Source organism: Polistes dominula, unplaced genomic scaffold, assembly GCF_049000335.1.
Source record: "Polistes dominula isolate Pdom_NZ unplaced genomic scaffold, Pdom_raw_medaka contig_79, whole genome shotgun sequence".
NCBI classification, from domain to species: domain Eukaryota; kingdom Metazoa; phylum Arthropoda; class Insecta; order Hymenoptera; family Vespidae; genus Polistes; species Polistes dominula.
The window spans coordinates 2467814-2486657 of NW_028300916.1; the positions used below are offsets into that span (position 1 = coordinate 2467814).

An 18844-nucleotide genomic window follows, 5' to 3' on the forward strand; every position below is an offset into this window, starting at 1 on the left:
TATCATTATTAATATTTATTATTATTAATATTATTAATATTATTATTATTATTATTATTATTATTATTATTATTATTATTATTATTATTATTATTATTATTATTATTATTATTATTATTATTATTATAAATATCGAGTGTTATATTATTATCTAAAAAAAAAAAATTCAACGTTTCGTTTTTTCTCTTTTCTATTCCTTTATTTTTTTTATTTTTTTTTTTTTTTTATGTAGAATGCATTTATTTAAATTACTAAAATTCTTTCGCGTTTAAGTGAAAGAAATATTATAATTTAATATATTTATTTAATCTAATATTTAATATATATATTATATTATATAATAATATATTATAATATATAATATATATATATATATATAATAATGAATTTAAACATTTGTCGCGAAATGAAAGTAAATCGGAAAAAAAGGGATTCGCAAATCGAAACGTTGAATTTTGGGTTAAAAGGGCAGGGGCAGGGGCAGGGTAAGGGTTTGGGCATGGGTGTGGGCATAGGGAAAAAGGGGGTTCAGAGCTCGCTGCATCGTCATAAATCGTAATCGTTTAGCTAATGCATTTTAATTAACTCTGGAGCGATTACACCAATAAATAGACATCGTGTTTAGCTAATTACATTTGATTTCTGCAGAAGGCTCTCCTCGTTTAAGCATTCTTCAGAAATATTTTCATTTTATTTTTTAAACGAGACAAAACTCTCTCTCTCTCTCATTTTTTTCTTTTATTTTTCTTCTTCTTCTTCTTTTTATTATTATTAATAATATTATTATTAATATTATTCTCCATCTTCTATTCCTCTCTATACAAGAAAATAATATTCGCGGACGTTCGCCGATTAGACTACAATAAATACAAGGAATTGTTTTTTTTTTTTCGTTTCTCGACTATTTTCAATTATCTTTACCTACTTCATCCATCCATCCATCCATCCATCCATCCATCCATCCATCCATTCATCCTTCCATCCATCCATCCATCCCTTCGTTTAAGTTTTAAACGTAATCGAGGGGCATTATAAGTTTCTAGAAAATCGATAATAATATTCCCGTGTATTGTGGTACTTGATTGGTTGTTATTTCTTTTCCATTCAAATAGAAAAGAAAAAAATAAAATGTTCTTACTTGTGGGAAAAATTTCCCCCTTGTTCGAAAGGATTCATCATTTCCTTTACGATAAGAACCACAAAAGAAAAAATATTATAGTGTTGCTAAATAAAACAAATAACCAAAAAAAAAAAAAAAAAACCAGGAATCGACTTTAGGAAACGTCGATGAATCTCGGATCACGGAGCTGAATTTGAATTTTTATTTGTTTTTTTTTTTTTTTTTTTTTTTAATTAAATTCATTTACGAATTGTCTTCTCGTGAAAATTCAAATGGTTGTTGTTGTTGTTGATGATCACGCGCAATCCAAGGATGCCAAAGATGCTGGACTATGTGGACCACCAAGCATGAAGGGAGGACTCATAGGTGGACCACCACTTCCACCGCTGTTGCCATAAAGTTCTAGATCACCCAATGAACCTCCGTCAACGACGCTATCGCACTTGTCCGATTTTCCTTCTTGTTTCAACACCATACGTCGCCATTTGGCACGGGCATTTTGGAACCAGACCTATAGGGGTGAGGGGAAACAAACAAATCAAAAAGACAAACGTTTAGTCGCATTATTTAAAAAATTTATTTTAATTTGAATTCATTTAACCCATATCGGGTGGTGTTAAGTTTTTATATCGATGATTTTTACTTATAATAAGTTATAAGTGATTTTCATAAATATGCAACAAAATTAGTTTATTATTATAAGAATAATTTTATTATTTATTAGAAATTATTTATCTTTCTTTTTAAGGGAATACTACAAATATGTGAAATTATTAATTAATTATTGAATAAAATATTTTTTTATTTGTAAGTCACTTTCAACGTGAGTTACGACGGATAAGGGTTAATTTAATTTAATTTGACTTAACTTAATTTTATTTTATTTTCTATAAAAGATTAAAATATATATATATATATATATATATTGTAATTTAAGAAAAAAAGAATTTAAACATTATTTATAATCCAAAGCAAATAAAATATTCATCGTCAATTGCTGTCGTTTCGTGGGAAGTGGGATAAAAAGGCGTGAGTATGATAAAAGTATAAGAAAAAAGAAAAAAAAGATGAAAAATAATTAAAAAGATTCGCGGAACATGATTTATGTCGGTGAGAGGATGACCGGACAAACGATTCGGTTCATAACGAGATGGAGTGGTACTGTGGTAAGGGGAAGGAGAAGGGTAGTAGATTCGCGGGCCCGTCAAAGACACCATTGTGTCTCCGTTCCTAACGAAATTCGTCAAAGTCGTGAAAAGAGAGACAGAGAGAAAGAGAGAGAGAGAGAGAGAGATATATTCTATTTCCGCGCAAAGTCGCGTCAGAGATTCTCTCGCTTTACTTAGAAGATTTCTCTCTTCGAACTTTATATGAGGTACGATATTCCAGAAGGGGTTTTATGAAGTAGGTCGAGTCAAGTCGAGTTGAGTCGAGTAATACGAGCGTTAAATATGAAGATGTCTTTTAAGATACTTCTTCATCTTCTACCTAAGACCTATCCTTGAGTACATTGATATCAAATATGTATACATAGATACATACATATATATATTACTATCAAGAGAAATAAAGAAAGAAAGAAAGAGAAACATTCAATTGGACAAGTAGGAACTCGAGATGAAAGAAGATGAGGATATCATTGAAGTGGAAGTGGGAAGTTAGAGAGGGTAAGAAAAAAAAAAGAATTTCCTTTTTCTCTAACACACAAAAAAGTTACGTGAAGAATAATAACTACATGTATAATACATAGTCGATACACACAATACTATGATATATATGTATATCGAAAAGAAATAGAATAGTAGTGTAGGAAGAAGGTTTAGAAGAAAGGAGAAGGGTAGGTGGTTGAGAAATCCTCTCTTTCATCGTCTCTTTCCTTTCACCCCCTGTTACCCCTTTTTATTCTACCGATAGATAAAAGACGGGCCGTGTGCTCTCGATGCACGTCGCCATTTTCAAGATAGTCTCCTCCCCCGCGAACCGAAAGACCCACCGGAGCCTGGCTGCGACGTCGACGAGAAGTGGAGGAGAAACGAGGAGGATCTCTCTTTCTCTTTTTCTCTTTCTCTTTCTCTTTTTCTCTCTTCCTCCCCCTTCCCCTTTGCCTTCGAAGGACGGACTGCCCTATGTGGCTGCTCGCGCGCTCGCGCACTCAACTCGCGTCTACGGGAAACCCCGTTTCTACGTTTCCTCCTCTTCTACCCACTCTGAACCTCACCCCACCCCACCCCAACCCATTCCCCCTTCTTTATATGTATATACAGAGTGTATATAGCAAACGCAGCCGCGAGCGAGTATTCGTGCGTTTCGCGATCAATATCAAGCAAGATGGCGACCAAGAACCCTATGCTGCGTCGAATACAATAGCCACCTCCTCCTCCTCCTCCTCCACCTCCTCCTCCTTCTACTCCTCGTCTTTCTCTTTCACTACCTTTTCCTTTTTCCATGTCCCGTCCACCCTTGACTCAGTCTTTCTTTCTTTCTTCCTCTTTCTCTCTGTTTCTCTTTTTCTTTTTCTCTTTAACATCGTTGGTACTTCGTATTTTCTCTCTCTCTCTCTTTCTTCTTTTCCTACCATTCTCGTAGCCTCAAGGACACCTTTGCGCACTGTTCTTTCTCTCTCTTTCTTTCTCTTTTTCTTTTCGAAACTCTTCTTCGCCCTTTTGAATAGCGCACGCCTTTCACGACTATATCGAGATGCTTTCCCTCCTCCTACGAGTGGAAAAAAAGCTCTCTTTCCTTTTTATTTTTATTTTCTTTTATGTTCTTTATTAAAAGAAATAGAAAAAAAAAAGAATTGAAACGTGAAAGCGTTAATCAAACGCTCGCCCTATAAATTCCAAAAGAGAAGAGTTTGTGAGAAAGAGAGTGATAGTGTGAGAGTTAGAGAATAAGAATGAGAGAGAATGAGAATGAGACCCGATACGCTTAATAAATTCACTCCTCGTGGGTTTTCTAAGTATAGATTACCAAATATCCATGCGACAATGCGTAACTACAAAAATATATCTTGCGTCTGGCGTTGAACGTAAGTGTACATAAAAAAAAATAAGAGAGTGAAAGAGAAAGAAGAGAGAGAGAGAGAGAGAGAGAGAGAGAGTAACTGAGTAAGTGAGTGAGTGAGTGAGTGAGTGAGTAAGCAAGAAAAGAAAAAGAAAGAGTGAAAACCGAGCGAGAAGATGGATAGTCGGTGGTTCGTCGTGTTCATGTTCGCCCTTTTTTGAAACGAGTATTATAAGGTAGCCGCCCTATAAAAATATTCACGCGAACGTGCGCGCGCGTGCTCCTCACTCGAGCGCACTCCTCCCAATTAGTGCGGCACACCGACCGGCTGACGTTGAAAGTTAAAAAGAACCGCGTGATATTTCCGTCGACGAGTTCCCGTGGCCTTTCTCTCTCGTAATTATGGCCCAACCCCGTCAATCCGGCGCAACTCAAAATCTACGACCGGGCTAAGTTTCTCTGTCGGACGCGACTCGACTTGCGACGAGCTTTACACCCCTCACCTACCTCTCCACCAGTACCCTCCTACCTCAACTCATCCACCAGTTCGTTTTATCTTCCTCCTACTTTTGCGTATCAGCTTGGTTATTATTAATCATCGTTTATAGTTTGTATTTCAATTTTCGAATTGATTTTTATTCGATTTCATTCGAAAATTTCCGACCTTTTCCTCTTCCTCTTCTCCACCAACTTTGATAAGTAAAATGTTTGATAGTGTATATATTTAACTTCTTTGACACGACGCACCACTATAGTGGCTTTCACAAATGTTTCTATCTCTCTGAACGATGCATTACTACAGTGGCTAACTTTATTAACTCTCACTAGCTCACCATTTGTTTACTAAATGTATTATTTAATTATTAAAGTAAATTTTCCAAATTAAAGTATGTGTATCATGTTTTTTATTTTTTTTTTATTTTTTTTTTAAGAAAAATTATAATTTAATCATCAAAAAACTTCATTTCAATGTAGCATCATTGTTCGTCACGTATTATAATTTTACCCATTTACATATAATTTTTGTTGAACCTTGCCGTAAAAAGGAAACAGCACTGCGCAAAATAAATAACCGTACCTAAGAGGTTAAAAATATTTTTTTTGTTGACAAAAATATTTGACTACGTGGAAGAACGTATCCGAATATCGGCAGGATAGTTATATATATATATATATATATATATACATGATTGGTATTATCTGAACAGATAGATAGGAAGTCGAACAAAGATTTTGACCACTTCCTTCCGTTTATTTTTAAAACCGTTGATTTTTCGTTTACTCATAAATAGAACGTTCTATTTTGAAATTTCGATAAGGAAGAGAGAGAGAGAGAGAGAGATGTCGGGGTTGGATGAAATTTAGGACGAAATACGTAGATATGAATTTGAACGTGTCATTTTTTTCGAGACAAGATTCACGCGCGAAAAAAAAAATATATTTTCTTGATTATAAGATGTTCATAAATAGATTTATAAGAAAATAAAAAAACATTGCAATTTTGAGAGATTCAGAATTTGTGTTTAATATTTTATCTCGGAAATTAAAGTTTCTATAGCAAAACTATTATATAAATATAGTTGTATTACGATAAACTAAAATAGAAGATAAAAAAAGGTATTCACAAGTTAAAAGTTCTCGTTTGAATATGATGAGAATCAACATCATGAAATGATAAATTGTAAATATGATTAAAACAAAACTATCATTGTACGTTAAACAAAATTATCATTGATCGATATAAAAACGATGAATGAGATTCGACATATTGTCGGATAAATATTCTACAAAAATAATATTTTAATTTAATATTCTATAATAAATCGGAGAAGAGGGAAGAAACATGTTTCATGAAAGTTTCGAAAATGATTGATAACGACGAGTCATCGGGAAGAAATAGTTTCTCTCTTTTTAATAAACCATTCGAAAACTGTCCCCGTCTGTTTTTCTTTCTCTCCACAAAATTACGAAATTGTTATTTCGAGATGAGATTTGAAAAATAAAAAAGAAAAGAACAGTTTAGAAAATATTCAATCGGTAACAGTTGGTTACCTTAAATAAATATCTAACAAAGAGTCCACCATTTGTTACGTAAGAAAGACGAGTAGCTGTATTAAAGAATGTTTACAAAAAAAAAAAAAAGAAAAGATAAAAGTACAAATACCGTAAAGGGACGTGAGAAAGAAGAAGAAAAGATTATCTCGATTTATCTTCTATTTCTCCTATCTATTCCTCTTTCTATTTTTCTATGAGTGAGTGAGTACGTGAGTTTGTTCGTTCGAATAACGATAGCTCGCGGAATCATCATCATCATCATCATCATCATCATTATTATTATCAAAGAAACAGAGAAATAGAAATAGAATGAGAGAGAGAGAGAGAGAGAGAGAGAGAGAGAGAGAGAGAGAGATAGAGAGATAGAAAAGGGTATTAAAGCTTACCTGCAGTACCCTTTTTGGCAAGCCAGTTTTCTGGGAAAGCTGCTTGAGATCCTTCGCGTCGGGATTGTGATTGATTGCGAAGTAACTCTTCATCGTCCTTAACTGGTGATGCTTGAAACTTGTCCTCATTCGTTTTGTTCTACTATTGGAGCCAGGTATGCCTGGAGTCCCAGGACCGCCTCTACCGAAGGGCATGTCTATGTAGTCGGCGTTCAAGTCTGTAAAACGTAAATTGCGAATCACTTTGATTAGATTTCCACTTAGGATAACCAACTTTCTTTTTTTTTTACTACTAGAGGGATTATGTATTATACATTTACCAAAGTTAAAAAGATTGTAAAAATATGATGAAACAAGTAAGAGTTAAGGGCGAAGAAGGGTAAGAGAAGATCTAAAAGTAAAATGGAGATTAGGACAGCCAATGTGTTATTTTATTTTATTGCAAAGATATTACGTATTATTTATATTTATATTTATGTAAAATTAACTTTGGAAAATGTAATATATATATAAATATTGTAATATAATAATAATAAATATATAATATATAAATATTAAGTAATATAATTTATTATAATAGTAATATAATAATAATATGTAATATATAAATATTACATTTTCCAAAGTTAAATTAGGATAGCCAACAGTGTGTGTTTTGTTTAGCTTTTCTTTCATTGCTAAGAGATTATGTATTATACATCTTCCAAAGTTAAAAAGTTTGTAAAAATATGATGAAACAAGACTAAGTTAAGGACGAAGAAGGGTAAGGGAAGGTTTAAAGGTAAAATGGAGATTGGACTATAGTTGGATAGTAGTAGATAGGTAACTAGCTAGCTAGCTAGTATACAAGCAAGCAAGCAAGCAAGCAAGTAAGCAAGGCACAGGTAGGTATACATTCACGTTGAAACGAGGTATCGTGTCTGCGAACTATTTGCTGCATAGAGTTGTAATTGGCCGTGTATCCAGCGGCCTTTCGCATACGCTATCACCCTTCTTGTTTGCACTCAAGGAGCTAATGAGCCGTGATACACATCAAACAGCGCTATAGACTCACTCGTGGCGGCCAACAACGGCAAACGACGTACACTTCCGACGGTTCGTCCTATCGCTTTCTCTCTCTCTCTCTCTCTTTATGTATATATGTATATACATATATATATACATATCTTTCTCGCTCTGGGAAACATTGAATGATCGTCGATGTTGGGATAACTCCATCGACTGATCGATCCTATCCAACAACTACGAGATCCGATATACCTTCTTGCCACGAGTTACAATCTTCGACGTCCAATGGAACTTAGGTATATGTACATATATACATATATATATATCTATATAGGTACCATAAGCGTCAATTAAAACGATGTGATAGAACCTAACTTACATACTTAAAATATCTATCTGAATGACAACGAGATAACATTGCGATTAATTGATTAAAACTATGAACGATATGAACTATGAATGAACAAGTGCATAAAATACTGATTGGTATATTCAATGGGAAAAGGTTGTTGGGTAGACCAAGACGTAGATGGGAGGATAATATTAGAAGAGATCTGAATACAAAATGGTACTACTTTGGTGCCATGCAGAAATTACGGATGGACAAGCGCCTGGTGGGTGGTTTTATTTAAAAATTAAATACCAATTTGTTGTATTAAACAGAATACATACTAAACAAAAAATAGACGGATACAATTAAGAATTTACGACAAGATTAGTAATAGCCGACAGCAATAAGCGAAATGATGTAAATCAGTCCTACCAAACGTGTGGTCGACAAAGTATTAAATAATACTAGGAAAATAATAAAAAATAAACGATGAATGAAGTTTGAGAAATGAAAAGAGAATAATCAGCAACCCCTGCCAAAATGGGATTTGCAAGAAATAAAATTGACGAAGAAATGTAAGAGAATTCTATTCCATAGACGACGAGTTGGCTAGTTCTAGAGGAACTTGAGGAACAGGAAGGTAGAAAAGAAGGAGGTGGAAGAGGTAGAGAAGGGAACTAGAAACAAGGCGACATTGGTCGACCTCCTCCAATGAAAATAAAAAGAATGGATAGTAGAAGGAGTATAGGAGAGTATTCTCACGTAGGAAAGAATGAGAGAAAGAGAGATAGAGAGAATGAAAGGTAAAAAGAAAAAGAGATTACAAGCAGAAGAAGAAGAAGAGACTCGGTCGTAGTTGTTGTTCCCACGGTTGGTCAACAATCGAAATTAAGTTCTCGAGGAGGAGGAGGAGGAGGAGAAGGAGCTCGTGTCTCGCTGAACTCTGCCCACGCGTACTCTGTCCACCAAGTAACGCGCGCTTCCTTCGGGAATAGGATTCGTGAATTTATGTAGCAGCGACAAATTTTATCAGGGTTCGGTGGCAAACGGCGGACGCCCACGCGTCCCATAAATCACGGGGAAAGGAGAATCGTATTCGTGTATCCGGAACAAGGGACTTTCTTCTTTCCACGTTTATTTGTTTCTCTCTTACTCCTAAGGGGTTTCGTTAGCTGTCTTCGAGCAAAGAAACATTCGTTTCTCTGCGATTTTCTCGATCTACGCGAGTAGATACCCTACTACATTGAATAAGAAAGAAAGAAAGAAAGAGAGAGAGAGAGAGAGAGAGAGAAACGTGTATCGAAATCCTGTTTCTCAGTTCTCACATACTTACTACTTAGGTATACGGATTGTAAGAATCGAATGGAATTTTGGTTTGTGTATAAGGATCTTGATCTAGACACGAGTTTCCGGTTTTAAAAGTAATGGTGGATCATTCGAAAGGAATAAGGATTAACAAGTAAGTAATGGAAATATAAATAAAGCACAACAAACGAAAATGATAATCTTACAATGTTTCATGGAGGAGCTCGATGAGATAGAAATAGTAGAGTAGATGAATAAGAGCTCACCGAGACTGGCGGTCATAGCCTCGAGATCCTTAGGCTTCCTTTTCCTTGGTCGTCCCTTTTGCCTGGGTGGTGGTACGACTGCTGTTGCTGCTGCTGCACCGTTGAAGTATGGTACTTTTGGAGGTGAACCAGCATCAGGGACGGACGGTGTTGAGGGTTGAAGTGGTACCGGACTGATGTGACTGTGAGGATGTTGAGGGTGCATCGAGTGAGGATGAGGTGGACCATGGCCAGCGACCGCAGCTGCCGCTGCCGCAGCCGCGGCCACCGTCGTATGATGATGATGATGATGGTGATGATGATGAAGAAATTCGGGTGATGGAAATTGGCCAGGATAATGTGGACCAGGTGGATAAACAGGAACCGGTGGACTTTGTGCTGGATGTAATTCAGCACCTATCTCGTAATGCAATCGACACAATACCGTGCCGTCCCTCATGCCAAAGTGATCGCCCTTTGTCAATAGGACCGTGCACACTGCGCACGAAAAGCAACGCACGTGGAACACCAAGTCTCGTGCTCGCATCACCAATTCCGAGGATAGAATCGCAGCTTGGCATCGCGCGCACCTCTTCAAACTTCCAAACATCCTGCGAACAAACATTTGATAAAGTTTGTTTTTGTTTTTATTTATTTGCAAAATTATTCTATGATCGATTTACATTTTAAATATCTATGTGTTTGTTAATTCAATAGTAATAATAATAAAATTCATTAAAGAAAAGAAGAAGAAGAAGAAGGAGAAGTAGAAAGTGTTGATAGAGAGAAAGAAAGAATAATATCAAGTAGTTTTGCTTAAACGAACGAAGTCATTCCAGTGTTAAACTCTCTTTCCTCTTTTTCAAAGGTTTCGATATTGCTGAGATATCAGACTACCTTCAGAGATCGTTGCTGGCGAGGTAAAACAAGGTACGATGTAGCGAAAGGTAGAAGAAGAAGAAGAAAGACAGAAATGAAAAAGGAGAAAAAAAAAGTAATATGAAAAAGAATAAAAAGAAAAAGAAGAGAATGAAAGAAAGAAAGAATGAAAGAAAGAGAGAGAGAGAGAGAGAGAGAGAGATGCGTACAACTCTCGTCGATATCGCGAAGGCGTAGAAAGGACACGGCTTATGTTAGTAGCCGCGAAAGTAAAACGGCGGAAGGGAAAAGGAATATACCCAATGCACCGGGCACCATGACATCGCTACTGCATTGGCGGCACCCTGCAGTCTCCATTACCGAAGCCGGTCGACTATCTCGCTCAACATCCACCACGGCTACCTACCTAACCACCTATCTCGTCGTTCTTTCCCCCCTGCCCACCTCCTCACCCACCCACCGCTTCTTCCAAATATATTGGCGTCCCCAACTTGGCCGTATGTTGCCCCAAGAACCTAGATAGAGACGTGTCCGATCTTATAACGCCGATCCGGACCCCGCCACCATAACCACCTCTTCCATAACCACCACCAATACCACCAACAGCACCACCATCACTAGCAACATCAGCAACATCCATAAATACGTGTGTGACTATCTTCTAAGTTCTTTTTTTCCCCCTTTTCTTTCAACTCTTTTCGAAATCCTGTTTTTCGCATTTCACAAACAAGCCACATAAGAACTTCTTTCGGATTAGTTTAATGTCGAATAATCGGTAAATAACAAAGAGGGAAGAAGAATTAATACTTGTCATATGTCATTGGAAAATGATGAAAACCTTTTTTTGTTTTTTCTACAGATGATTTATATTAATACTTCTTTTTTCTTTTCAAAAAGTAAACTATAAAATTTCTATGAGTTTTATAGGGTATTTTTTTTTCTAAATTCACCTTTAATATGCATTTAATATTTTTTTTTTACTAAATAGATATTTGTCGGATACATAAGTGTTATTAGATTTCTGATTTGGTAAGTTATGAATGGAACATTTCATGCGTAAACCCCAAAACCTAATCTAACGGATTAGTCCCAACAGGTCCTCTCCTTTCTAGAGGGTCTCTTGACTTCGAACATATTGTTGTCATTTCATGATCCTATTGACTACCCCAAAGACTTCCCTCTCTCTCTCTCTCTCTCTCTATTTCTCTGTTGGATTCTCTTCTGCTTTGAGTACATGTAAAGCCGAAGTATTTTCGTTTAATCGGATCTACCCAAGCGTGTACTTGGCCCTTGATCGATTGAAATACCCTTTGTACCGGTGCCCACGTATGTAGTCTACCCTTGTGATGATAAATCCTTGCTAAATTCCCTAGTTTTTTCTTTTTTTTTTTTGTTCGCATGAACTTTGCCTTCATCCGATTCGTTAGATTTTTCCTTCGATCTTCATCTATAATTTTCAAAGAAGGAACACGAACATAGAAAGAAGAAGAGGAAGAAGAAGAAGAAAAAAACTGAGAGAGTAAAAAATAAAAAGGGAAACAAGATAAAAAGAAGAAAACATTTTCCTAAGGAGAAAAAAAAAGTCCACGCGTTTATAAGAATAAAGCAAACAAACCGTAAAAACGATTTTGACTCATTCGTAGAAGACTTGGTTTCTGCTTTTGACGAAACCACCGAAAAATTTCCGTCTTCTTTAACGTAGGACAATACACAAGTAGGACGGCGACTTGCCTACGTTTGAGGTCTCACTTTCTCTTTCTACCAGGGTTGCAGATGAATGAATGAATGAACGAACGAACGAACGAACGAATGAATGAATGAATGAATGAATCGGAGCAACCGAGAATAAGCTCATTCACGTTTTCATCCTGTTTCATCGTCTAACGAAAAACCGTACAACATACATCTATACGCAAAATAATAATAATAATAATAATAATAATAATAATAATACTAACACATACATATAAAATTCGTACACGCAAGAATATTCACGTAAGGGTCACGGGGGTATTATTGGAAAGAGGAAAGAGGTGGGGGTTATGGGATGGATGTTAAGAACGCCCGCAGAGTTTTACAAGATGCGCCCCATATGCGATACATTATTATACAATGTGTGTACGAGTATTTCTAAACGCTCGACCAATGGTATTTCCAATACGCCTAAACACCACCGTTGTGTGTTGCCACTCGCCACAAAGAGTCGGAAATCCTTTATATACGCGAATCGGGGACCACTCGCAGTGCGTTCGCACACTCGAAGAATCCCGTGGAGCACGTGGAGATTCACTTTTCTCTCTCTCTCTCTCTCTCTCTCTCATTTCCTCTCTTTTTTTTTTCTTCCTCTTTCTTCTTCTTCTTCTTTTTTTATTATTATTATTATTTTTTTATATTTTTTCATATTTCTTTTTTCTGCTTCGTTTCTTTTCTTTCCTTTCCCTCATCCCCTCCTCTTCCTTCATTCCTTGAGATTCTTTTTCTTTTCTCTTTTTCCTCTTCATTTCTTATTTTTATTCTTATTTTCTCTTCTTTTTTTTCCCCATACACGTTCCCCATCATCATACTAGGACTTCCATGGAGATACAACCGCGAGAACGTGCGCGACTTCTTCGGAAAGGAAAAGGAACGTGATTTCTTCTCACGTATGAGAGAGAGAAAGAGAGAGACTGGACCATCCTCTCGTTTTTTTTCTGTATTTTGTGCACGAGACACCATCGAACTGAAACCACCATCGTTTTCTTCGCCAGCTGCAAGTGAAACCTCCTTCTCTTCTCTCAACGAATTCAACGACGAAATGAAAGAAAAATTACGCGAGTTCGTTTAACGAAATGAATAATGATCGAACCAATTCTCTTGATATAGTTTTCAACCCATATGATCTTTATGAGACCTACTCACGTATCTTACCACCCCCTTAAATTTCTTTCATATAAAAATAATGGTTCTAATAAAAATACGCAAACTCTGTCGAGACGAAATGTGGGGTGGGATTTTGTTTAGCAATGGGAACATTAATAGGATTGAAGTATTTGTGGTATAATTATAATTATATTTATAGTAATATTATAGTATAATATTATATATAATAATATATATGTAATAATAAATATTATATATTTAAATAATAATAAATATAATATTATTACTATATTAATAACAATAAAATAATATATAAAATAAAATTATATATATATATTATATTATATAATATAAATAATATATTACTTATTATACTATAACTATAATTATATAAATTATAATATAATATAAAACGGTTATATTATATTTATATAATAATAAAGATTACTTTTTTTTTTAAATACTATTCTATTTAATACGTGAACTTTAAAGATATCGTGATAGTACGGCATTTATCAGATACGATACACGAACGTCGAGAAAGGTAGCAGCAAAAGCTCTGCATGGAATATTATACTTATATCTACCTACTGCATATTTTCCTTCCGTAATTCTCGCACTGCTAACTCGTCCCCCCTGTTTCCTTCCCTTTTTCTTTTTTTTTTTTTTTTTGTTTAAGAAGGGAAAGGGAGAAAGGATCTTTTTCAAGCTCGTAAATTATTATTTTCGCGATAAAACTTGTCGAGGACCGAACACCAAGTTGAATTTTTTTTTCCTGAAGATCGGTTAATTAATGCATCCACCGATAAGCTATATATATATATATGTATATGTAGCCAATCTAATCTTTTTAAAAAGAAGAGTGAACGAGAGATAATGAGAGAAAATGAGAAGAAAAAAAGAAAGAAGAGAAAGAGAGATATACACGAAATCTCTTTAAAACGTTAATGGACCTTTCGAATTGTCGATTCTTCACCCTGACAATGAATTATTTGACTTCGATTCGACAACCATTCGACGTTTGCATTCATTTTATCTACTTTAAGTGCCGATAAACGTTGTTTCGTGTTAACTGTGTAAATAAACTCGATCTATCGGTTAAATCTTTTTACTTGATTGCATTGGTAATTTTATTAAAAATCATTAATCGAGATATATATATATATATATATATATATATATATATATATATATATATACATCTTTTGTTCTTTTATTGAAATTAATATTTCTGATAATTATTTTCCATTATAATTTGTATTCATAATTGGCAGAAATTTTGATCAATTGTTGTAACAATGATTATTTTCAAAGATCAATTATACGAAGGAGAAATAAATCGTATTTTATCGAGATGACCATTTAAAATTATTATGAAATTATTGTAAAAGAAAATTATTAAAAAAGAAATGACATATTTATGATAAATGGATTTACAATTGAAATTATTTCAAATGTTTAATATTTACATCTTGAAATTCATTAAAGTCATCTTTTTATATATATATTATTTTTATATTTATATTAAGATTTTTATTTTATACAATAAAATATTATATTTATTATAAATACATGAAGTAATATTATTTAAAAATATAATTTATAAATATAGTATTTATATAATATATATTATATTATATAATAACACATAAAAATAAAAAATATTTTTAATTTTGTATTAAAAAAAAATTTATATAAAAAAGTAAAATAAAATATATATTATAAAAATTTAATAAATATTATTAAATATTTATTTATTAAAAAAAAAATCAAATGTGATCCAAAACTAAAGCTATTTTATGCAGAAGAAATTTTGCGTCAGTACTGTAAAAGCTTTCCAGCTACATGGTAAGACTTTGACGGCAAAGCGTCCAGCGTTAAGATTTCGTAAAAATTAAGATGAAATATTGTAAAAAATTGAGACACAAATTCAGTAGTAAAAGTAAAAGATAAAGAAAACTAAAAAGTAAAAGAAAAAGAGTAGATACGTTCGATCGTCAGAAGTGAGAAAAATTGTTCATTGACGGTGGCAACTGTGTGTCGGTATCCCAATAAAAAGACATCAGGGGTAATATAGTGCTGTGATCTAGATTAATGCAAACGTTGCCGGCAGCAGTCACGTAGCATCCCACGCACAGCGGGTGTGTCCTCCTCCTACCCCCTGTTTTCGAGAAGAGTACACATACAACACCATCGGTGCAGTAGCTGATGCTGTTGCTGTTGCTGCTTCTGCTGTTGCTGCTGTTCAAAGTCTCGTGATTTTCATTTATAAATTATTTCTCGGAAAAAATAAAAAGAAATAAAAATAAAAATACAAACGAATCAAAATCGTACAGAAGAAAAAAACGAGAAAGAAAGAATAAGAAAGAAAAATTGAATAAGAGAGACAGAGAAAGAATGTGAATGACGAAAAGTAAGAAAGAGAAAGAAAAAAAAAGATCAAAGAAGAAAATCATTGAAATGCGTTGGATAGTTGGAATTGACATTTCATCTTTGACATGTCAATCTTTGATGCTTCCTTTTCTATCTCATTTCCTTCTTTATAATCAAAAAGTTTTGTATATATGCGTGTAAGAGAGAAGAAAAAGAGGTTACAGAAATACGAAGAAAAATAAGAACAAGAAGGAAGTAAGGGGTAGTAGGAGGGGGAGGAGAGTTTAACGTAACGCGATACTTTCTTAGGAATGTTTTATGCGGTGACATCGACGATATCATGGCTGGTTGGTTGGTTGGTTGGTTTGCTTGCTGGTTGGTTGGTTGGTTGGTTGGTTGAAAACGTAAGACTCGTCGCAAAAAGGAAAAAATAAGAATGAGAGAGAAAGAGAAAGAGAAGGTTGTCCGATAGGAGGGACCCCCCGCCGGGATACGCCGAATCCTCTTACGGTACAACGATGAGCAACGAGGCAGGTACTCGTAAAAATTCCCAACGAATCCCCGTAGAGGCGAATGCCAAAACGCGGACCTTAAAACATCGTACTCTAAGGAGAGATATTCTCGCACTAGGGAGGAGGGTTACTCCTCCCTACCCCTTATAGTCCTGTGAAAACCCCTCAAACCATAGAGAGTATCGAGTTTTATTATGGCGAGTAAGTTGAATCGTCGAACCAAGTTGAAAGAATTATTTCCGAGGAATACGAATGGAAAATAAGACGAAATCTTATTTTTCCTAACGTTTGAAGATTACCGCTTTTAATTCAATGGTTTTGTACCTTTATTTTGCTGGAATTTTTACGTATAAAAATATATATATATCTTTCAAATATTTGTAATTTAATTTACAAATTAATTTTTATATATATAATAAATTAATTATTATATAATTTAATAGTTTTAATATTTTATATAATATTTATATTTTAAAATTATATTACAATATAAGTTATATATATAACGTTTTGTTGTACTAAACACAAGTTTTTATCTCTTTACTTATCTACTTATTAAAAATATTCAATCTAACATTATATCAATCGTTAGATATTAAATTATAATAAAAATACAAATATTACAGTTTCAAAGAAAATTGCAAATTCAGATACCCAAAACCCTCTTTTTTTTATCACCGATAAACGCATACATGAGTATTCGTCCCTGATGTGGTTTTTGAGTTATGTGCAAACGTTTTGAATATAAATGAACGTGAGAAAAGAAAAACAAGACAAAACAAAAAGAAGAAAAGAAAACAAAGTGAAAGAAAAAAAAAGGGGTAAAAATGAGATAAAAAAAGTAAGGATATCTCGTAGATAGTAGATTTGGCGAGATAACCAAAGCGGGTAACCGTATTTGTACAGGTAACACCTGCGTACGGGACACTTCATGTATCACCGAAGGAAGAAGGGCCGTGGCCCTCGACGACATGGCGAGAACACGAACGATAGCTCCTTTTCCTTAGGCGATATCGCTTAAAGGAGGAGCGCAAGGGCCTTTGCTTCCCTATCAGATTCACGAACAATGGCGCCCCGCTATGCCCTACGTTTCTTCCTTCGTGTACCACCCCTTTTGCGTACCAGCTTCCATTTTAAAACATCCTCACTCTTGCTATATCCTTTAAAATATTCTTTTACAATTTATTTTCATTAGAAAAATTCTTCGGAAAATTATTTTTAATACGTCAATCATTATATTTTTCATACTTCGTGATGTATAGTATGATACTATTTTAAAACTTGTTGTTTTATTTCATATTTAGGCTAAGTACTTTTTATATTTATTGTTTTATTTAAAGTACTCTTTGGTTTATTATATTATTGTAATTGATAGAAATATTTTTATAATTATTTCTTGAATTTTTTTCTTTATCTATTGTAATTTTGTTATAAACTATCCCAGAGTTTAATTATTTTTCTTTATTTTGTTTTAATAAATAATATAAATATAAATATAATATAATATAACATATATATATGAGATAATTTAATAATATAATTTAATAAAATAATCTAGTAAATATAATATAACTTAATAAAATTATTTAATATATAGATATTATATGCACAAAATAATTTGTAAATTATATAACAAATATTGGAAATATCCAGATACATGTATGTATATACAAATTAATTTATAAATTATGTTTAAAATCTTTGAAAGATCGAGATACATATATGTAATATACACATTAATTTGTAAATTATATTATAAATATTGAAAAGATAGAAAAAAAAAAATGACAGATATAATAATTCTTGAGACACCCAGTTTCTACTATCTCGAAGGGAGTATCCTATACTACTCTCGGTAGGATAACGAAGGCAAGGAACATAACTCGGTGTCTCCACCGTGTTACGATCTCAGAAAGGGCTTGAGAAATAGCGCGACACCAGGACGGCTACCGATGATGCATGTCCTTGGAACGCGTTACGAGTCCCGCGTATTATGTTACTCGTTTCTTCTTCTTCTTCTTCTCCTTTTCCTCCTCCTCCTCCTCCTTCTCCTTCTAGTACCATATAAAATGTAGAAATAAAGAGATAGAAAGAAAGAGAGAGAAAGAAGGAATAAAAAAAAAATAAAAAAAGAAGATACTAAAGTTAGGGTCGTGACTCTATCATATTTATGTCCTTGACTATATTTTCCTTCTGGAGCCGAAAAAGCAGGGCGAATGCGTTGAAATTCCAACAGAAGATTACCGGATCCGATAACGTACGGATGATGATCGTCGATAGGAAGTTTCACGTTATAGTTATCGAGATTTAATCATTTCGTTCGTTCGTTCATTTCGTTCATTCCCCAACCCCTTCATTTGCTCTGTTCTGGTCAATGTCCGGCGACATTGCTTTGAAGGAGAAGGACGAAGTGGAGAAAGAAACGAAGAAGAAGAAGAAGAAACGACGACGACTAAAGTTTAAAGTCCGAGTCACCAGCAAAGTAGAAGAAGAGGATCCCGCCACGTCGTCGTATGTCAAACGACTGATCTTACTGATATCCTTCTCTCTTCTTTTTTAAGGAGCATGCTTTCGGACAAAATGCAGCCCATGGGATTTCGTAATGTTTCGAGCTTTACGAGCGGCCGTTCTTTTAAAAGCCGTAAGCGTTTTAGAGAGATTTTTTAACGTTCAACCAAACTCATCTTCCCATCTGTTATTTCCTAGTTTGTTTTTTTTTTTCATTTTTTTCTTTTCTTTTCTTTTCTTCTCTCTGTCGTACTATTTTA

At 34.2% G+C, this 18844-nt stretch overlaps 1 protein-coding gene across 1 annotated transcript in view; it reads right to left on the reverse strand.

Moving 5' to 3' along the window:
- Positions 1 to 561: 561 nt before the first annotated feature.
- The window catches only part of LOC107074501 (protein apterous), a 52602-nt gene continuing 34319 nt past the window's right edge, over positions 562 to 18844 (reverse strand). Inside the window, exons 4-6 of the mRNA XM_015336001.2 lie at positions 9475 to 10064; positions 6565 to 6782; positions 562 to 1631 (exon numbers count right to left, since the gene is read on the reverse strand). Of these exons, the coding sequence (XP_015191487.2) occupies positions 1416 to 1631; positions 6565 to 6782; positions 9475 to 10064 (1024 nt within the window). The 3' untranslated portion in view covers positions 562 to 1415. The remainder of the gene's footprint in view (positions 1632 to 6564; positions 6783 to 9474; positions 10065 to 18844) is intronic.